The 22,799-nt window shown below is 39.7% G+C and overlaps 1 protein-coding gene across 10 annotated transcripts in view; it reads left to right on the top strand.

The window, feature by feature from the left end:
* NEK1 (NIMA related kinase 1) overlaps positions 1–22,799 on the top strand; it is a 118,362-nt gene that overhangs the window by 84,950 nt on the left and 10,613 nt on the right. For 9 of the 10 annotated variants that reach the window (XM_075066367.1, XM_032803645.2, XM_032803643.2 and 6 more), the window contains 7 exons: positions 2,649–2,801; positions 5,415–5,600; positions 6,082–6,205; positions 6,669–6,772; positions 9,740–9,957; positions 16,394–16,548; positions 20,321–20,532. In XM_075066367.1, the coding sequence (XP_074922468.1) occupies positions 2,649–2,801; positions 5,415–5,600; positions 6,082–6,205; positions 6,669–6,772; positions 9,740–9,957; positions 16,394–16,548; positions 20,321–20,532 (1,152 nt within the window). The remainder of the gene's footprint in view (positions 1–2,648; positions 2,802–5,414; positions 5,601–6,081; positions 6,206–6,668; positions 6,773–9,739; positions 9,958–16,393; positions 16,549–20,320; positions 20,533–22,799) is intronic. The other variant, XM_032803647.2, reaches the window with a different exon arrangement.

Raw genomic sequence — 22,799 nt, 5'->3', positions numbered from 1 at the left:
GGAGGGCTTTAAACTAGGCTAACTGGGGAAAGGAGACCAAAGCCCTGAGGTAAGTGGGGAAGTGGGATACTGGGAGGAAACACAAGCAGGAGAGCGCAAGAGGGGAAGATTCCTGCCTCATACTGAGAAAGCAGGACAGACAGCGAGTTATTTTAAGTGCCTGTACACAAATGCAAGAAGCCTGGGGAACAAGCAGGGAGAACTGGAAGTCTGGCATAGTCAAGGAATTATGATGTGATTGGAATAACAGACTTGGTGGGATAACTCACATGACTGGATTAGTGCCATGGATGGATATAAACAGTTCAGGAAAGACAGGCAGGGCAGAAAAGGTTGGGGAGTTGCATTGTATGTAAGAGCAGTATGACTGCTCAGAGCTCTAGTATGAAACTGCAGAAAAACCTGAGAGTCTCTGGATTAAGTTTAGAAGTGTGAGCAACAAGGATGATGTCAGGGTGGGAGTCTGCTACAGACGACCAGACCGGGGGATGAGATGGACGAGGCTTTCTTCCAGCAACTGACAGAAGTCACTAGATCACAGGCACTAGTTCTCATGGGAGATTTCAGTCACCCTGATTTCTGCTGGGAGAGCAATATAGCGGTGCACAGACCATCCAGGAAGTTTTTGGAAAGTGTAGGGGACAATTCCCTGGTGCAAGTGCTGGAGGAACCAACTAGGGGCAGAGCTCTTCTTGATTTGCTGCTCACAAACTGGAAAGAATTAGTAGGTGAAGCAAAAGTGAATGGGAACCTGGGAGGCAGTGAACATGAGATGGTCAAGTTCAGGATCCTGACACAAGGAAGAAAGAAGAGCAGCAGAATACGGACCCCGGACTTCAGAAAAGCAGACTTTGATTCCCTCAGGGAACTGATGAGCAGGATCTCCTGGGAGAATAATATGGGGGGAAAGGAGTCCAGGAGATCTGGCTATATTTTAAAGAATCCTTATTGAGGTTGCCAAGAACAAACCATCCCAATGTGTAGACAGAATAGTAAATATGTCAGGCGACCAGCTTGGCTTAACAGTGAAATCCTTGCTGCTCTTAAACATAAAAAAGAAGCTTGCAAGAAGTGGAAGTTTGGACAGATGACCAGGGAGGAGTATAAAAATATTGCTCAGGCATGCAGGAGAGTGAAATCAGGGAGGCCAAATCACACTTGGAGTTGCAGCTAGCAAGAGATGTTAAGAGTAACAAGAAGAGTTTCTTCAGGTATGTTAGCAACAAGAAGAAAGTCAAGGGAAGTGTGGGCCCCTTACTGAATGGGGAAGGCAACCTAGTGACAGAGGATGTGGAAGAAGCTAATGTACTCAATGCTTTCTTTGCCTCTGTCTTCATGAACAAGGTCCACTCCCAGGCTACTACACTGGACAGCACAGCATGAGGAGGAGGTGACCAGCACTTTGTGAAAAAAGAAGTGGTTCAGAACTATTTAGAAAAGCTGGACGAGCACAAGTCCAGAGGGGTAGGGAGGTGGGTTATCAGTAAGAAAAATGATCAGATGGTGCAGAGCCGGCGATGCTTCTTATACCACTGCATATGTGCATGGCTCCAGGGGGCACTAGAGCCAGTCCGAGGGATACCACTAAGGGGAAAATCTCTGACAACTGTGCATGCGGCTCACACACCTAGCATGGAATTGACGTGAGGAACACATCTTTAAGAACAACAGTTTAGAAAGGTTAGTAACCATTTTATCTTCTAATGGGTGTATGCCATCTTAAAAGGACTAGAATTTATAATGGAAGAGATTTTTCAATTTACATTTATTACTTTTATTTAAGTTTTTTATGTTGGACCCTTTCTCAGTTTAAGCTTGATAGAATTCCTGATATTGTTGATCAAGCCTAAAACTCTTAAATTTTCTCTTCTCCATGTCTGATGGTCTTAAAAAGTAGATGTTCCCCTTCTCCCTAGCAACTGATCTTTTGGCTCTAAGCTGAAGTTCAGGACTGCTGTTCAGGAAGAATGTTGCAAAATCCTCTGCTTTTAAGCATGCATAAGATGGGAGGCTCAAAGTCTCCCTTTACAGCAGAGCCTTTCAAAGGAATTTTTTTTTAATTTAAACGGAGTTTATCTAATTTTCTTAATTCTGTTGGGTGCATTTCTCAACATTATTTTCAAATATATATTTTTGGAGAGTTTGAGGGCTTTTGATGCAGCACCTTCCTTTGTGCCCCCCCCCATCCTTCTTCTGAAATGGCAGATACAGACAGCAAAATAAGGGTAAGAGATGTTCCTATTGTCCCTTCCTTCCCCAAAAGACAAGTTTCTTGGGGCAGAAGTGAAGTTCTTGGTAGGAAGTCCAGGTCTGCATAAGCCAGTTGAAAAGGCTGTGGAAAATTCTCTTCTTTGTTTGACTTACCCACATTGCGTCAGGTACTAAAAACTAACAAACATAAAAACCACCAACTTCTTGTGGCTAAAACATATTGGTGGGTCTGCTGTTATGATTAAGTGGAAATTTCAGGAGAAACTTTTGAAGCTGGTGGCCAGAGAGAGATTCTTCCGATGTTTAGATTCAATCAGGCATCTATCTTTTCAGGCTCATGTGTTCAAAATAAAAAACAATAGACATAGTCGTTCCTTGATTTTATAGGATTGTGAACAAAGATGATAAACATATTTGTTCTTCATGATTCCCAACAGGGCAGACCGTCGGGGAGGTAATTAAACTAGATGTTGGTGAACCCCAGAGGAAAGTTTGGGGCAAAAGCCCTACTGATTTGGTGCTGAAGATACTGGGAGAAGCAGAGTTACAGCTTCAAACTGAATTACTGGAGGAAAGAACTATCACAAATGGTAAGCAGGAATTGGGAGTTGTCTGAACTGCAGGGATAGAAAATTACCTTCATAGGGCTTATGAGAGAAACATTTTTTCCTTTTGAACTCCTTATCACACTATAATACCACGATTTGGCTAGTTCTTCTTTGAGTGATGGTCCCTATTGTATTCTGCTGAAGGTTCACATGCACCTGGAGTCAGAATTTGAAAGAAGTGTCCGTTGGTCTGCACATATGCCTGGCTTGCCTTATGTGTCTATCCAAGGCAATAAAGAGTGGGGCAGACTGTGTCTCCAGTTCCTTCTCTGCAGCGCGTGGTCTGGATCAAAAGTTTGTGTCCTAATCTCTGATGCACTTCTAAAAGATGGTTGTAAATAGTTTGTCATTTTTTTTATAGCAGTTTTACCAGTTTTGTTTTCCTTTTAGTTTTAAAGGTTAATAGTTTTAGCAATTGTTTTAGATAAACTTTGGGTTTTCACCTATGCCTCCCCCCTGCACCCTCCTCCATATCCATGCACTATGACCAGAATTTTGGGCTTCAAACTCTGTGCCTTGTGTCCATGATCCTTCTTGGTCAGTGGTGACCACCATGCTATCTCTGCTGCCTGGGAGAAGATCATATTCATGTCCAGGTGCAGTATTTGCTAGTCCTTCCCCAGCTGCGCCTGAGAAGGCTGGGTACTTACCCTCTAGAAGCATCTCATGGAACTCGCCATGAGACCACATTCAGACCCAGGCCAGAGGACTCCTCACCCCCCCGCCCCACAATATATTGGTCTGATTCAGCAAGGAGCATGCGTCTTGCTACTGTGGCAGACCCCAGTGCTGGTGGAACCACCCCCCTAGACTCCAGGGTGGGACCTAGCTGGGAGATAAGGAAGCACTCCCGTAAGCATGAGACTACGTCTTCCTCCAAATCAAAGAATATAGACGCTCCCTCCACTAGCTTGGCTCAAGGGGATGAAGTACTTTCCAAGTCTCACAGGCACGAGAAAAGGACCCATAAACAATGAGATCCAGTGGTTCCGGACGGTACTGACAATTTATTGCGATCTCTGGCATCCCCATAAAATGTGGATGAACATACACTAGTTTCAGATTCTCTGACTCCGGGTGCATGATGTGCATGCCTAACCCCCAGTGGAATACAGATAAGGAACACACATCTCTAAGAACTTCCAGTTACAGGTAACTGCCAATTGTTTTTCAGGTCGGATCTTAATTAACAAGAGAGTAAGTCTGCTATTCAGCAGAATTCTTTTCATCAGCTGTTGCTCAATATGGACCACTTGTTTTGTGATGAGGACTCCTTCCTAGCAATAGAAATGTATTCTGTCCCTGTTTGTTCCTTCCTCTTTCATCTTCTCCCTCATTCCCACTGTCGTATATCAATTGTGATAAATACAAAGAAACAAACTTGACAAAGAAACAGAATGTTAAAAAGGACTATGAAAGGCAGTTGTTGTTTAAATGAATATCCTCCATTGGACAAATAAAAATATATTATTATTTGGCACCATAATCTTCTTGTCTGTCTTAATTGAGGATTCGACGACTGGCAAAGTGGAATAGTTTGGACAAAAAAGTCATTTTTTAAAACCCGTAGCTTGGCACATTTGTGTTCTAAGATTATATAAATACATTGAGCTCCTCGCCTATCAATCCTGGCACTTCCAAAGCAGCTGTCTCTGATAGGATTAATATCTTTCCCCTCAGTTCTTTGGCCTCTGGCTTTTTATTTTTATTCTCTCCCTCCACCCCCACACACTTCCGGTGTTTAAATGCCAGATGCTGATAGTGTTTCAACATCTAATGTTAATTTCTTTCCTTGTGATTCTCCACTGAGACAGAGGACCGTGCTGTCCTGGCAGAGAGAGACAAATTGCACTTGGATTTTCAACTCTTTAATGTAATCTCATGCTCTAAAATGTACTGAGTATGTCTAACTTTTTGGAATGGTACATTGGTTTACTAAGATAGTAAAAGTTTAATAAATTTTAAGAATTAGATTTGACAACAATTAATTGTCTTTTGCAGTTGTGCTGGGTAGATCATTAAATACCAATAGTTATTCTTGTCTAATCAAGTAAGCAGAAAATTCATTCAGCATAATATTAAGACACACAAATCATATTATCATCTTACATAAAAGTCATTTGTAACAATGTCAGTTTTGTGTCTTTCGTGATCTCTTTTCATCCTTTCAGGGATATGTGAATTCATGTATGTTTCCAACCTTTGTACTCTTACAGTTCCTTAGATTAGATTAAAAGGTTCCTTTGGTAAAACTTGTAATACTGCAAAATAGTATTTTAGATTAGTCTGAAGCATACAGACTTAAAAGAACAAGTTGTTCCATTTATGGGCAATATAATGTTTTTATTTCCCTGCAATTATGAAAATAGTAATAAATAAATAAACCTGTTAGTATTTTTAAAGCAAAGTAGATTCACCTTTGCTCTTTGATTTTTAATGAAGTTTGTAAACATGGTGTTTTCCTTACTCTTATTATGGATAGTTGCTTATATTAAAATACTTATAAACTCTACAGTTAATCCTTTATCATTACCAAAACAGATAAAGTTCACTTTTTAAAATTGTATAATAAATTTGTATTATTTGATACTATAGAAGTTCCTGAAGAAGGTTCTCAGCCCTTAACAGTGAAAGAAAACAGTGAAGTAAAAATTGCTTCTTGTATTGGAAAGAAATCTTCAGCTCCAGTTGTTGGTATCATAGAACCTGAAAGGACAATACCAGAGGAGTCACAAACATTTGATGCCACCCAAGTGCCATCCAGACCTGTGGTGCTAGATGGTATGATTTTCATTACTAATTCTAAATAATATAAACATTGTCTTAATCAGTAAGGCATTAAAAATAATGCAGTTGTTGCTTTTTTTAAACAAAAAATTGCCAAAACTTTGATGTATATCAGTAAGTTAGTGTGTCATATTACAGTTCTAATATATTAAATGCCAAAAACTTGTAGGCAATATTAAATTGAGATACTGAGGACAGAATTGAGGAAATGCTGAGTTTTCCTTGGAGGTGGCCTCTCCATATTCCCAGTTGTGGGTTGGGCACCCTGGCACTGCTGTGCTTTGGAAACCTACTGGAAAGCAGTGCTTTTTGGGGCTGCAAAAGTGCTTTCTGTTAAAGTCCAAAAGTAACTGAACTTCCAAGACTGTAAATGTAACCTTTTCAGACAAGAAATATTTTTGTGATTTTTTTTTTTTCTTTCATTTGAGTATTTGACTGTGATGCTCTGTTGTGATCATTCTTTTATTTACTTTAGAGCTGGATGATTTGGAAGAAGAAATACTGGAAGAAACTGAAAAAAATAAGTGCAAAAGTGACCAATTTCTCATCACCGTTCATGATGTGTGGGTTAAAGAAAGGGAAGTAATAACGATGAATGAGTGAGTAACAATTTGCACTTTTTTTTTCTTGGTCACTGTCTGTAGAACCATTCAAAACAATAGGTAGGTTTTGACAGACTAGTACTTTACACATTTCACTTAATTAAAATGTTATACTTGGCTTTAGCACTGATGCTTCTAATTCTCAATGTGGGATATAGCTACACCTGGATAAAAAACCCATGGCTGGCCCGGATCAGCTGACTCTGGCCCTGGGGATCAAAAATTGCTGTGTAGATATTTGAGCTGGGCTGGAGCCAAAGCTCTGGGAGCTTGTGAGGGTAAGGGTACCAGAGCCCGAACCCAAACATCTACACAGCAATTGTTAGCAGGAGTCTGAATCAGCAGATCTGGCTTAGCTGTAGCTATGTAGTAGGGCTCTTATCCCTGTGTAGACCTATCCTTGATGGCTGGCTGACTGTCTCTGTAGGTGAATTGCATTAATGATGATTTTAAATTGTAGGCCCCAGGAAGATACTGCCTGTCAGAAAGACGACGATGATGATGAAGCAGCTTTGGAGACGGAAATGCCGCATAATGCGCAACCGCATGATGAAGTTTCTGCTGGTCAGTGACGAGACTACTAAATTATTTTTTTTTTAAATAGTATCATTGGTTATACAGCATATGAGTATTACCTTTTAAATCCAAGAGACAAATCTGTTCTGTCCTATTGCCACTTTCACTCTGTAGTTCTAGAAAGTTCATACAGGGATTCTGCTGATAGATTAAGAAAGCCAAATCTTGGACTTCCCAATCAACAAACCTTTTTCTTCCCCAAAAAGTGCCATTGTTTTTCTTTTCAGAAAATACTTGCCATAATTTGATCACTGTACATTAGATATTAGTAAAAGCACTGTTGACCTGAAGTTAGAAACAGATATTTATCTCTAGCTTGGATAACTAGTAATAATTTCAAATATTGCTAGCTGATTAGAACCTTCCTTCTCTGTAGTTGCTAGAATAATTTCTTCTACAAGAGTTCATCGGTGGTCTATGCAGTATTTCCAGGAAGTCCACAGACTCTTTCATGTTGAAGTAGTTGTCAGCCTATGAGAATGAAAGCCCTGTTAACTATAATGCAGTCCAGGACTCTCTTAGGGTTTGCATTGCCTTTGTCCAACTAGTTAGAAAATCTCAAGCACCTTTCTGTCTCCTTGGGATTTGCTGCAGGTCTTCTTTTGTTAGGTGTTCTTGTTGGTATAAATCAGATTTGCAGATGACACCAAAATTGGGAAAAGTAGCAAATAAACAGGACAAGAGACTTCATCTGCATAGGACTTAAAGAAATTGGAGCAGGAGGGATGTATAGACAACTAAGGGATATTCAGTATCATGAAATATAAAGACTAAATCCAAACAAAGAGGAAGAAATAAATGAGTGAAAGGGGAATGTTAACAATCAGCTGTGCTTGTAGCGTTAAAGCAGGTTTTTATATCAGCTCTTCTTAATTGTCCTAATATTTTTTCATATAAGCAAATAAAAGAGAAGCCACAGAGAAGATGATCACTTTAATACCTTTATCTGAAGCAGTTGTTCCAATTTTGGAAAATTTTTGAGGGAAACTGCAGTATCTGATTCATACATACAAACGTATCCCTTGACTAAACAGTACACAAAGGGCATTATGCAATTCAGAGGTCTTCCGTGATGTAGAACTTCTTTACAGCCATGGGCTCATTTCTGATATACTCTGTAAAAAATCGCACAAATTTAGGAGTCAACTTCTATTGACTTAAGTGGGAGTTTAGCATAAGCAAGGATTAAGACTCTAAGATTGGGCCTTTGAAGAATTACAGAGTTAATTTGTCTTCCATTATGGCCAAGTTGCTGCTTTTTGTATTTATTTTGGCAAATGCCTCCATCAAATGAGGTTTGACCTTGTGCACTCAATTCATCCATGCTAATCTGAGGTGGAGTTGTACATGTCCCCACCATGACAGCAGAGGCAGCAGTACTACAGGTTAATTTTGGGCACTCTATGCTTGTATCAGTTTCCTGCTCTGGGGCATCTATCAGGGGAGAACAGGTTGAATTTGCAACAAGGCTTCACAAGTCACATTATCGGAGGCTATCTAGTGTATCACTTGGATGCTCTTAAGCACACCCCCTACATGGCTAATGCTATCCGTTCTTGGAGCATGACTGTCTGGATCTGGATTTCTAGTGTTAAGGTGGTCTTTTTGTATCTTCCACTGTGCTTTGGCATTTTGTTGAAGGGGGCATCCTCTGTCCTGAGTATTTCAGCAGAAATTGGTAAATTCTTAAGGAGAAGGGAGGTTTCTGTTGCATTTTTCAAACAAACAAAAAAAACCAAAAAGTCTTCAGGGTTTTTTTTAGTGGAGGTAGAGTAAACATAAACTTGGAAATATTTTCTTATATTCCTTTATCTAGTACGCTGCTCAGGGAAGTGTCCTATCTTTTTAGTGTCTTCTGTGAAGTGCAGGTACACGTATGGCACTATAAAATAAGAAGAAGAAGAAAAGAAGTGGTAGTGGTAGTAATAATAAAAACACCTTTATAGATCTAGGATAGAGGAAGCTTTAAGGAAATTCTTTGCTCCTATGAAATTTAGGGTTCCAATTTATATGGTGCACACACAAACACAAAATATTGTATTTTTAATAGGTAGTTCCACATTTCCCATAATGGGTATTTGTCTTCCAATATATTTCATACAAGACTAGAACAGAACTAACTAGAAATAAAGCTATCAGAATGAGTGGACTGTGCTGCAACAGTTAATATTATTAAACAAATATGTTCTCACCATCCATGCATTTTAGGGATGATTCGGTATCCCTGACATAAAATAAATATTTCAGAACATGTTTAGTATTTTTCATGATTGTTTCTATATTAAGATTTGTATTGTGAGAAAATACTGTGACAACTAATTACACTTCTAAATTTCATCAGACTATATATATTTGACTTTTTGTGCTTTAGGGTTTTAACATAATGTACAAGATTTTATATAGTAATTTACAGATGAAATGCGGTTTATCAAAACTTTCTTGCAGTAACTCCTTATGGGAGCTTCTCTGTAATAAACTATAAGCAGTATACCCTGCACAAATATACTTTACAGTAATGAAAATGAACCACTTTAGTTTTGTAAGATACAGTTAAGCAGTGTGAAACCAGGTGTAAACATGACAGAATATACGTTGTAAACTACTTCTTCGTGTATGAATGATTTACACATAAGTTTCAAAAGTTGAATATTGATTAATAAAAATCTTCATATTTCAGCTTAGTAATATTTTGCATCTATGTTTTTAAAGGTCTTGGTAAATAAAGGAGGGGAGAAACTAGAATTGAATTTCCTAGCGTAAACATTTTTGACTATTTATATGAAACAATTAAAACAATATATTAAAGAAAGTGAATCTAAAATGTAGAGATTAGCTGATATGGGTCTTTTTATGATATAATTGGACTATCCTAATTCAACTCTTGTTGCCATTTGCTTAGAGGCTTGGAGTTTTTGTCTGCATGGATTTGTAACCTTATTTCTCTCACCACCACAGACACTTGTCTCAGTGACTCTATGCAACCTGAACCCTTTTTCCAGAAGGGGCCACAACCACAAGCCATACCAACAACCTCACCAGTTCTGTCAGCTCAGTCTTCACTGGAAGAGTCTTTTCCACCTCGTTCACGATCTGTATCACCAGCAAAAAGGAAAGGCAAAAGTTCATTACTGATTGGGCTCTCTACTGGCCTGTTTGATGCAAACAATCCAAAGGCAAGTATACAATAATGTTTCCTTTTATTAAACGAAGTCTTATCTTTTCTAGAGCTTATCTACACTAGAAAGTTTTTCTTATTGGGAAAAGTTTTGCCAGTATATAACTACAGACATCCCTCTTTCAGAAGAGAGCGTTCATGAGGGCAGGGGACTGGACTCAATGACCTCTCGAGGTCCCTTCCAGTCCTAGAATCTGTGAATATTTGGCTGCCTTAGCTGGTGCAATCTCTCCTCACAGCGTCAGTTTACATCAGCTGGCTGTGGTACTGTGGGTACGCATTCTAGTGTCCCGAAGTCCACTGACCAGTGCAGCACCTTTTGGGAAATTTCTTCAGTGTACATTAACTCCCACAGTTCCCTGAGAAATGTTCAAATTCCCTCTTGTCCATCCCACAATCTACTACTTCATACTGAATTTTCAATCTCTCAACTGTGTCACTCTCAGAAGTTGCACAGATCATTGGCGCTCTTTTGTATTTGCGGACCCACAACTGTGTAGCTAGTATATTGAGATTACTGAGGAGGTATGGATGATATAGACAGTGAAACTGGTAAGCTGTTGCAGGTGTATTACTTCCCAGATGAACTTGGTGGAGCAGTGGTTGTGGCCCTGTGAAATGAGCGCTGAGTGATGGGATCGAATGATGGTGCAAACTGGGGATGACCAGTAGTGCCTGCACAACTTTTGGATGTGGAAGGCCATGTTTTTGGGTGAGCTTGGTAAACAACTCCCAGTGCTGCAGTGCAGACACACCAAAACAAGAGCTCCCCTGACAGTGGAGAAATAGGTGGCAATCACTCTTGTAACCTTAGATTGCTATTGATCAGTGAGAAATCAGTTTGGTGTTGGAAAACCTATGATGGAAGTGGTTGTCACCCAGGTTTGTGAGGCCATTTAAGTGTATCCTGCTGCACAAGGTTGTGATTCTGGGGAGTTGCAGAAAATAATAAAATAATTCCCTGAATCAGTGCCCTGCCCTCCCACCCATGCTCTTCTTTCTAAGTAGAGAAAGAAAAAAGGCTACTTTTCCATGATCTTACGAGTACTGATGGATCACCATGGATGTTGTACTGACATGACATTGGGTGGTCAGGGAATGTACATGAATCTCAGATCATTAGGAATACGGGTCACAGATCTAGTCAAGCTCTCCCTCCAGAATGTTGAGGGGATCCAGATGTTGAATCCCCTTATGCTTTAAAGCTCCAGAGTCTGAACAGTGTCCAGGTACTGTCCCTAGGCTTGGGGTGTTTAGGAACACTCTTGGGTTGCAGCTTTCTGTCTAGCACCCTGAGATGACTTGACCCCCCCTCTGGAGGACAGCTGACGCAGGTATCAGATAAAGAGTCACCAAGTACATTTGCTGCCACCATCCAATGCTTTCACCTTATCTCTTTTAGACTTAGAGTTAAAAGGTTTTAGACTTTTCTCCCCAGGGACTGGAAACTCAGAGATACACTCTAGCATGTGGTTATTATTACATAATGTCACTTCAAGAAGCAACATTCAGGTGTCTCAATAATTAAATACAACATATCAGGCTGAGTTTTAGATTTTAGTGGAAATAAATTCTTATTTAAGTAAGAACTAATATAATATAACATGGAACTGGAAGCATTAAAAATAGTTTTATACACACAAACCGTTCATTTTATCCTGTCTATGTAAGTCTATCTTGAGCTTTTCATTTATTTACAAAAAAACATACTTAGTGTGCTATAATTTGTCTGATGTCACCTCTCAGTACCAAGCCTTGTTGCTGAGTTACTGAGATGATTTTGGGAATCCTTCACCTTCTCTGAGGAGTATCTCCCCTTCAAAGGCCACCATGATCTGCCTTTGTGGGAAGTGTCTTGGGATAAGGACACCAAGCTCTTCAGGCTCCCTCTGCAGAGGTCTGACTTTTCTTTATTTAGCCCACTTCTCAGGTAAATCTAGCTAGACCTTCTGTCTGGCCCTCCAACTCCCAGTTCCCTGTGACTGCCCTGTTACAATTCCCAGATTGCTCTCTCTTGAGAGCCACTCTCCAGCTGTCACCCAGACAAACCCATCCAAAGGTTCCACTCCTGGTGATGTCAACAGTCTCAGCAGTTCCTGATTTATTGATCCTCTAATGTCAGCGCTGTAGTACTGCTCTTTGGAATGACTAGGTGGGTGAGGTAATATTTTTTTTATTAGACCCACCCAACTTCTGTTGGTGAGAGAGACAACCTTTCGAGCCACATAGAGCTCTTCTTCAAATCCAGGAAAGATACTCAGAATATCTGTGCACATATTCGAAGGGACCATTCAAGGTACAATGGCCTGTTAACACCTCTGCAGTCATAAGACAAAAAGAGGGAGTTAGTGGGTTGAAAATTGTTGTAATAAACCCTAAATCCAGTGTGTCTGTTCAATCCATGATTTTTGGTGTCTAGCAGAGTTATGAATTTCAGCTCCCGAGCTCATCTTCTGAAAGTGTTGTTCAGGTTTCCTTTGAGGATGAGGACTGATAGGTCAGATATAGAGTGAAAAGTGTTCACCCACAGGTGATAGGGTGTTTTTTGTCTTTTATCATTTTTCCTCTGTGAGTTCATTCAAGAGCGTAGTGATTGGCTGGTTTCACCCACATAGTTGAGACATTTAGGGCACTGGATGATATATACCACATGTTGTGATAGCCATGAATAGGATCCAGGGATTTTGAAATGTGTGTTATGTGGGATGTTGGTTATTGTAGCAATGGAGATAGAGCTAAAGGTTTTGCATCTGGTTTTGTGTCAGGGTCTGGTGCTCCTTTGAGTTGGCCTGTGGGGAACTTGCTTCTGATGAGCTTGGTGAGGTTGAGGGGAGGTTGTTTAAAGGCCAGTAGTGGGGGTTCAGAAAACATTTATTTCAGAATGAGGTGGGCTATGGGTTGTAGTTGTTTGATACCCCATATGGGTTCCAGTGTGGGACAGTAGGTGTCAACTAGGGGGTCTGTGATTGGAGGGAGATTTATTTCTCTTTTGAAGCAATTCTTTTGTGGTATTTGAGTGGCCTGTTCCATGATGCAGTTTACTTTTCTGGTAGAGTGTCCTTGTCTGGCGAAGGTGGTTTTGTGTGTGTTAAAGTGTATATCCTGGAGGTTCCCCTCCGAGCGTATTCTGTGGTATCTGAGTGCCTGGCTATAGATAACTGATTGATAGCTGGTGCTTGTTGAAGATGTAGTAGAAATCTATGAAGGCGTTTACGCAGTTTGTCTAGAGGAGGAAAATATCAGCAATGTGCCTTAGGTATGTCATTGGTTTTGTGGTGCATTTGTTCAGAAATTCTTCTTCAAGGTGGTCTGTGAAGAGATTGGCATATTGGGGACCCAACCTGGCACCCATAGCTATATTTATGGTTTGGACAAAGTGTTTGTTTGAATGTAAAATTGTTATGGGTGAGGATGAAATTGCTGAGTTTGGCAAAGCGTTTGGTGTGGGATATCTGATGGTTGTGCATTGTCTTCAGTGGTCCCTTAGAATATGTGTTTAGCATAAGTAGTTAGCAATCTGTTCACCTTGCATTTAGCTGTGACGCTTGGCGTACCTTTCCCAGACAAGAAGAAGAGCTTTGTGGCTCGAAAACTTTCTCACCAACAGAAATTGGTACAATAAAAGATACTATATTGCCCACCTTGTCTCTCTAATATCCTGGGACCAACATGGCTACAATGCAATGCATATCCTTTGGAATGTCAGCTCAACACGGTAGTGAAAAGACAAAGAGCTGCACATTCAAATGAAGTTGGCAGCCTGATGAAGAAACATACAGAGAGTTCATAATCTCAGCCAGAATCCATAAATTACACAGACAGGTCCCCCAAAATATCACAACAGCTCTTTTTGAAAAAACTGGAAGCAGGGACATTTTTTTCCACTGGTAGTTGTGATCCTGGCAGATACATAGCTCATGAAGCTACCAAAGGTCTGGAAAAGGCATCTATTCAAGAAGATTCAGTCGCTTGGGCCGTATGCTGCTGGCTTCTTCGCAGTAATGGCCTCTCTCCCCCCAGGGGCCTTTGTAGAGTGGGACGGTCTTCTACTATGGCTGGAGAAACAAGGCTGCTGTGCCTAGAAATGTCTAGGAAAAGATCAATTAAAACTTGATTGAAATCTTAAGTGAAATTGCCCAAGAGGACCAAAAGCTGCATGGGCCAAAATAAACCAACAACCTTGCAAGTAGTGGAGGGTTGTGATTGATGAGTATGTTGACCAAGGCAAGTCCCCTCTGAATTAACCAGACACTGTTTCTGTCTCTTTCCACAGCATGCAAATCATTTGTTTTGGGTTTCTGAATCTGTATCCAGTCAGTTACAATGCATGTTTTGCAAAATCATGTAGTCTGGATTCCCAATTATTGGTTTGTTTGCAAGTACTATTTTCTGTTTTAATTGTATGTATTTGATTTTATTTGTGAGCAGGTAGGCACTGTCCCAATATGTACTTTGAATGCTCAGGTATTGGTTTGTGTATAGTTTACAATTGCTGGAATTTTTTTTCCTGTTTGCAGTGTGTTTAATTTTATTTGGTTACATTGCCTGTGAAGGAATGTGTTTCAAGATTGTCAGGGCTATTTGCAAAAGTATTTACTTGGGAATGCTTTTTGTGTACCCCCCCCTCCCCATTTTCATTCTGTTGTTTTTGCCTAGTATGGCCAGTTCATGCTCTTAAAATAAACTGGTTACTTTAAAATATAATTAACCTACCATTTGAGGGAGTGGGGAAACGTTTGGTGCTATTAGAAAGTGGTTCGTTGGTTGGATGGTTTGTTTTTAAAGAGCTGCATAAATGGGAGTAATAAATGCTGTCTTTCTGGGTCCTCTTCCTCAGTGATTAGTTTGCTATCTAGGTGTTAGAGCTTCTGGCTTTCCGTTGGCTGCGTACTGTCCACATCCCCTGTGCATTATCCATGTCCCCCTCCTCAGTGAGCTCCTTTTTATTCTGCAGTTCTGGGGTGCCTTCCTTTGGAGCTCGTGGGTGTCTGTTGTCAAGAATAGGAATCCTTCCTCAGAATGGCATTGAGCTCCACATAATAGCAGCATCTCTTGGGAGCAGTTCTAGACTTTTTGTTTCCCTCCTTTGTGTCCTGGTAAGCTTGCTGTAGCTCCTTCTCATTTGCTTGGCATTGAAACTTGTCCCTGTTGTACTTACCTTTCATGTCTCCTTTGTCCAGATGGTCAGCATAAAACGCAGGTCAGAGCTTATTTTACCATTTGTTGAGTCTCTTTCTGTATCCTCCCTAATTTCCCTGCGTTTTTGCAACCTTGGTGGTTATAAATCATGTTAGGAACATTCCTGAGGTGGGGGTGCTTTTTTCAATTTTAGTGGTGAACTCTGAGTTTCACTCCAGGGCAGCAGACTTCTTTGATCAGAGTGGTCACTGCAGTGGAAGCAGTTGCCTTGTCGGCTTGTTACTGGAGTACTGTACTGCTGGTACAACTACTTTAGCATTCACACTGTCATTGTGGGGACCTGGTTTAACTTTCCAGCAAAAGTTCAGGGTTTTGTCAGGAGGATTCAAAATCGTGTTGATATATTTCAAGGCTGTATTTTCAGAATGCCGTTTTTCTGGCAAACTTCATAGTGTAGGCCTTAGAGTTTTTTGTTTCAACAAGAATGTGTGTAACGTACAATATGATTTCTAGAAACCATATCCTTCTTGTTTGAGCACAAAGCGAACGATTACTTTATTCTATTTTTTAAAAATTTCTGTTGACAGTAAAATCAATATTTTTTTAAACAAATAAATATTCTTTATTGTTTACCACTAACATTCCAAAACACTGCTATGGATGAGAACCTGTAAATGAAACTGACTTGAAATGTACTATTAAAAAAACTGAATTGACTTGTATTTATTTGCTTTTGCATCTCTCAGTTAGTGCAAAATAAACTGACATTTAAAAAAAAAATCTTCCAATTTTAATTATACAAGGTGGTTTTAATAAATTAATTGAGAAATTTCTTTTGTGGAGGTGGTTTTCAGATGATAGTGAACTGATGATGACTTTTTTAGGAAATGTCTGTACTCGACCTAATGTATGTATAATTATGTTGGACAAATGATATAGTTTTTTACCTCCAGTAAAGTTCTTATTTTTTAAAAAGATAATTAGCGAGAGAATGAACAGTCTCTTATATAAAAAGAATATAAATCAGTTTACATGTGTTCTGAGTTTCTCAGACCTTCTCAACACTTCAAGTAAAAGGAACATTTTCCCAATTTAGTGGAAAGGCAAAACATGCAGTCTCATATGTTCCATACTTAGTTTACTAACTGTGTAGAGTTTTTTAATAATATTTTAAATAGGGCATTGGTTTGATTTTAATAATATTTTAAATAGGGCATTGGTTTGATCTTTAATTTCCAGTTCTGTTTCTTGTTTTATTGAATATCCTAATCTGAAGTTTTTTATGACCTTTTCAGATGTTAAGAACGTGTTCACTCCCAGATCTTTCCAAGTTATACAGAACACTAGTTGATGTTCCCATTGTAGCAGATGTACAACATCAAGACAACCTTGAAATAGAGGATATGGAAGATGAGCATGTCAAAGAAGGGCATTCTGATTCTGAAGACATGTAAGCATAAAATATTTATCAACTACTGCAAAAAATATAGAGAGATAATAAAGACCTCTTCACTTAACTGAAATCCACTAGAAAATAACTATTATCCTCATCCACGTGTACTTGTACTTTATCTTTTTTATTGGACCAACTTCTGTTCGTGAAAGAGAGAAGGTTTTGAGCTACACAGAGCTCTTCCTCGTGTCTGGAAAAGGTACTTAGAGTGTCACGCATAAGTGCCAGGTGGAACAGGTAGTTTAGCATAAGTAGTTAGCACATACTCTAAGGGACCATTCAAAGTGAAGTGGTCCTTGAATGGTCCCTTAGAATTTGTGCTAAGTACTTATGCTAAACGATCTGTTCAACCTTTTACCCAGAGTATCTCAGCTAAATACCTTTCCCAGACATGGGGAAGAGCTCTCTGTAGCTCAAAACGTTGTCAGAAATTGGTCCAATAAAAGATAACCTCACACACCTTGTATCTCTAATATCGTGGGACTAACATGGCTACAACAACACTGCATACAAAACAGAGGTATGTTTTAGTCTCTCCCATCTTAAACCAAAACCCTACCCTTAAGACCTCTTGCCTCTCCAACTACCACTCCATCTTCTTCTTTCCTTTCATCTCTAAGCTCATTGAATGCACTGTCAGCAACTATTGTCTGGAATTCATCTCCTCTAGTTCATTCCTAGATGCTCTTCAGGCCCCTTGCATGCCACTAAAACCAAACTCTTGTTGACGCTAACGACTCTTTTCTAGTTGAAGTTCAGAGCCCAATACTCCATCCTTGTTCTCTTTGTCAAAGGTGGTTGCCATGTCATAACTGACCATGCTCTTCTTGAAATCTTGTCTTCCATTGATATCCATGGCTCTATCCTCTCCTTGTTTTTCTCCTACCTCTCTAATTGTTCCTTTAGCGTGTCCTTTGAAGGGTCGCCTGTACAGCTCTTTCAGTCGTCTCCTCTTCTCCCTCTATACCTTATCTTTGGGTAATCTTATCTGCGGACACAAATTAAATTACCATTTCTATGCGGAAGATTCATGGATCTACCTCTCTATTCTAGACCTGTCGCCTTCTGTCCAAATTGTAATCTTTGCCTGTCTCTTTGTCCTCTCCTAGTGTATATCTAGTTGTCAGCTCAAACAGAACATGGCTGAAACAGAATTTTTAATCTCTTCTCCACCCAGCCCTCCCATTGCAATTCTACCTGCGACTTCCTTTCTTGATCACTGTGGACTACGCCAGCCACCTGTCTGTCACTCAGTTCAATAACCTAGGTGTCATCTTTGACATGGATCTCTTTGTAGATCTGCTCACGTTATGTCTAAATCTTGTTGATTCTTTCTGCATAACGTATTTAAAATGCAGCCTTTCCTCTCCACCTGCAGAGCCAAAAATCTCATCTAGGCTTCTCCTCATCTTGTGTTTTGATTACTGCAACATAGTTTACTGTGGTCTTGACAAATGCAATCTTGCCCCATGCATATGCATCCAGAATGCTGCTGAAAAGATTGTTATCCTTCCCGATTGCTTCTACTGTGTCATGCCTTCTCTTTGCATTGCTACCTTGTCTCTCCCCCTTCTCTGTTGCATAAGAATGGCCCTGCTGCATCAGACTAATGGTCCATCTAGCCCAGTGCTAGATGCTCCAGAGGGAATGAATGGAACAGTGCAGTCAAGTGATCTATCCTGTTGCCAATCCCAGTTTCTGGTAGTCAGAAGCTTAGGGGGACACACAACATGGAGTTGTCCCTGACCATCTTGTCTAATAGCCATTGATGGACTTACCTTCCATGAAATTCTCATTCTTTTTTTTTTAACCCAGTAATACTTTTGGCCTTTTACAACATCTCCAGGCAACGAGTCCCACAGGTTGACTGTGTGTTTTGTGTAAAGAACTAATTCCTTTTGTTTCTTTTAAACTTGCTGCCTATTAATTTCATTGAGTGAACCCTGATTTTTGTGTTATATAAAGGGATAAATAACACTTCCTTATTCACTTTCTCAACATCATGTCGTGATTTTATACCCCTCCATAATAGACCCCCCCTTAGTGATGTTTTCCAAGTTGAACAGTTTGTCTTTTTAATCTCTCCTTATATGGAAGCTGTTCCATACCCCTAATCTTTTTTCCCCCTCTTCTCTGTACTTTTCCCAGTTCTAACATATCTTTTTTTGAGTGCGGGTGAGCAAAACTGCATGCCATATTCAAGGTGTGCGTATACCATTGAATATGGCATATTTTCTGTTTTAGTATGTATTCATTTCCTAATGGTTCCTAACATTGTTAGCTTTTTTTCACTCCTGCTGCACATTGAGCAGATGTTTTCAGAGAACTATCCACAATGACTCCAAGATCTTTTTCTTGAGTGGTAACAGTTAATTTAGACCCCATCGCTTTGTAGGTATAGCTGGGATTATTTTTTCTGGTGTGCATTAATTTGCACATCTGCTATTTTCTTATCTAGTCACCCAGTTTGGTGAGATCCCTTTGTTATTCTTCGCAGTCTTCTTTGGACTTAAGATAGTTAAGTGATTTAGTATCATCTGCAAACTTTGCCACCTGTTTACCCCTTTTCCAGATCATTTCTGAATATGCTTAACTGCACTGGTCCCAGTCAGATCCTGGAGGGGAACCCCACCGTTCACCTCTCTCCTCTATGAAAACTGACCATTTATTCCTACTGTTTCCTGTCTCGTAACCAGTTACTGATCCATGAGATGACCTTCTTTCTTATCCTCTGACTGCCTACTTTGCTTAAGAGCCTTTGGTGAGGGACCTTGTCAAGGACTTTCTGAAAGTCCAAGTACCCGGTAGCCACTGAGCTACCCTTGTCCACATGTTTTTGATCCCATCAAAGAATTCTAACAGATTGATGAGGCATGATTTCCCTTTACAAAAGCCATGTTGACTGTTCCTCAACAATACTCCTGAGGGAATTCTGCACCAAAAAATGAAAATTCTGCCACACTATTTTATAATTCTGCATATTGAATTTGTCAAAAACACCGCAATGTAATCACGCCATTTTCAAGTATTTGCTAACAAGTATTCTGAAATAAATTACCAAAATAATTGAAAATGGTGTGATTATATTGTTGTTTTGACAATTAAAATATGTAGAATTTTAAATTGTTTAATTTTTTTGGTGCAGAATTCCCTCAAGAGTACCAGGGTTCTGTGTGGCACAATCTGGGTGCGGGCAGCTTGGTGAGGGGTCTGGGTGGAGGGAGAATAGGACTCTGCTGGGGAGTCCAGGTGAAGGTGGTTAGGGCTCAGTGTGTTATGGGGGATGGGGAGCTGGAGGAATGGGTCTGAGTGGTCATGGTATAGCTGTGCGGGGGGTCTGGGTATGGGGAGCTCCTGATGCAGGGTCTGAGGCTCATGGGGTGACAATTTGGGGGGCTTGGTAGGGGGGTTCTGAGTGCAGGGGGATTCTGATGCAGAAGGGGTGCAAGGAGTTTCTGGGTGTGGGGGGCTCCTGATGTGGAGGGAGCTTGGGGCACGGGTTCTGGGTACGCAGATGGGGGAGGGGTCACTGTACAAGATGTGTTTTTTAAGAAAAAATGGTAACGTATCATTTGCCAGTGTCATAGTCTAACTGCCACAGAAGTATAACGTTTGGAATGACCTTTCTACCTAAGATAAGGAGGGGAAATATCACTCTCTTTTTGCAAGAACATGCCTGAACATTTTGGTTCAGATTTAGGAGAACTTCGAGAACTGTCTGGATGGTGTTAACTTTATATATTATTTGTATATATTTCTCTTCTCCCAGTACATTTGGTGAGGCAGATACAGACTTGCGGGCGCTTCAGGCCTCAATGGAACAGTTACTTAGGGAGCAGCCTAGTGAGGAATTCAGTGAAGAGGAGTTGTCTACCTTAAAGGCAGATACTGCAGCACGCATAACAAATGATACAGAGCAGGATGATGAGGATGACAACAACCCCAGCAGTGAAAGTGTACTTAATGAAGAATGGCAGTCAGGTATAAACGTTGTTAGTTGTAATTTCTCTTACTGATGTTACTGAATTCTGTATTTATATCACTAACAATTCTATGAAGGGCTTTAGCATACAGTCTGTATAAAAGACATTATACAGAATTAAGCTTCATTTTATTGCAAAGCTTGGAAAAATCATATTATGATTAGATTTTATTTAGGGTCATAGACTATAACCAGTGTTGAAGGGAAATGTTTAGTCTTCAATGGACAATGATTACAAATAAGTATGAAGTAACTTTGTTATCTAGAACGGTTACCTTCAGGAAAGGTCCAAGACACTGTACTGCTCACATAATCTTTTTCCATCTACTGTGCATGATTGTGTCACATAAATGTGAACAGGGAATATTAGCTGGTGTGACTGGAGTAAATGAGAAGCTGCATTCGGATAAAGCATACCACAGATGTGAAATTTTTCAACCTTGCCATTACTAGGAATATCTATTAATGCAGTGGAACTGAAAATATGATTTAGTTAGTTTCAGAAAATCCCATTACCTTGCTGCTTTTAGAATGTGATGTTAGCAGCATAAAATGCTGTGCTAAAGTCAAGTTCTAAAATTCTGGTTAAAAGCAGAATATTTTAGTACTGCTTAAAAAAAGGCAAACATGAAAATTTAGAAAGTGGTCAGAATAAATGAATGAATTTTAATGAGTTCTACATTGTGTGGGAATACAGTATAATTTATGTAAGTGTAAAAGAATAACAGTATTCAAGAAATGAGGTGGTATAGATATCTCTATCATTCTTGGATTGATGTAGGGTATGTCTCAACAAACCAAAAATATGTGATGTCCTTGTAGTATAGTACTTCGATTTATAATGGTACCTTTTTATGAGATATCTCAAAGACCTTTCTAGAAATTAAATGAGCCTCTCAAACTACTACTACTTTTCTCCTCCTAGTTCCCACTTGTCTCTATAGATATCCCCATTTTACAGGTAATTAAAAGTGTTGCTCACTCTTGAAATTTTATCACAAAGTCTTTCACTATTGAAGTCTTCTTAATATGACTCCAGGAGCTGGGGCATTATTTCATGAGAATCTTAGCTTTCATTTATAATTTTAAAAGAGTTTTTTAGACCTTATGGTACAGAGAAAAGCTTGAAAACACAACTCCTACATGCTCAAAATCCAGAGGTCAAAAATAAAAACCTGTAATATAGTGCTTTAAAGATGTCATGATTTGAAGATAATCTTAAGCTTTTTGAACACATTAGGTAGGCAATACTGGATTAAACTTGTAATTTGGTCAAGACTGTAATTTTTACCACAGTCATGGAGAGCGTTAGTGGTAGAACTGGCGATTTAAAATTTGGAACTGGAAGTTGAGATTTCTGGGTTTTAACTACTAGACTACACTAGCTATTTTGCAAAATTTGTTAATGTAAGCTTTATGACAGTACTTCTGGGTTTCTATTGGCAATTGAAAAAAATGCTCCATACATTAAATTGGAAACACAAATCTCCTCTTGAAGTCCATGTACCATGTTGTACAGATCTCTGAGCTGTTGTCAGAAGTGAACCCAAGGGTTGCGTACATGTTGTTTTAGGGGGAGACTTAGGACAGTTAGGTACCCACCTTTGAAAATCATCCCTTAATGATAAAGATTGTATATGTTCTGCCTAAATCAGTGGATGGGTGCATTTTATTAAGCTGTTAGAGTAGAACCTCAGCATTACGAACACTAGAGTTACGAACTAACTGGTCATAAGAACATAAGAACAGCCGTACCGCGTCAGACCAAAGGGTCATCTAGCTCAGTATCTGTCTACCAACGGTGGCCAATGCCAGGTGCCCCAGAGGGCTTGAACCTAACAGGCAATGATCAAGTGATCTCTCTCCTGCCATTCATCTCTATCCTCTGACGAACAGAGACTAGGGACACCATTCCTTACCCATCCTGGCTAATAGCCATTTATGGACTTAACCTGCATGAATTTATCCAGTTCTCTTTTAATGCTGTTGTAGTCCTAGCCTTCACAACCTCCTCAGGTAAGGAGTTCCACAAGTTGACTGTATGCGCGTGAAGAAGAACTTCCTTTTATTTGTTTTAAACTCGCCTACTTTTTAAATTCATGTTGGTGACCCCTAGTTCTGTATTATGGGAATAAGTAAAATAACTTTCTTATCCACTTTCTCGCATCACTCATGATTTTGTCATATCCCCCCTTAGTCCTCCTCTTTCCAAGCTGAAGAGTCCTAGCCTCTTTAATCTTTCCTCATATGGGACCCTCTCCAAATC

The sequence above is a fragment of the Chelonoidis abingdonii genome, chromosome 5 (genome assembly GCF_003597395.2).
Source record: "Chelonoidis abingdonii isolate Lonesome George chromosome 5, CheloAbing_2.0, whole genome shotgun sequence".
Taxonomy (NCBI): Eukaryota; Metazoa; Chordata; order Testudines; family Testudinidae; genus Chelonoidis; species Chelonoidis abingdonii.
The sequence above is the reverse complement of the archived record's forward strand: the minus strand, read 5'-3'. Positions and strand labels throughout refer to the sequence as shown.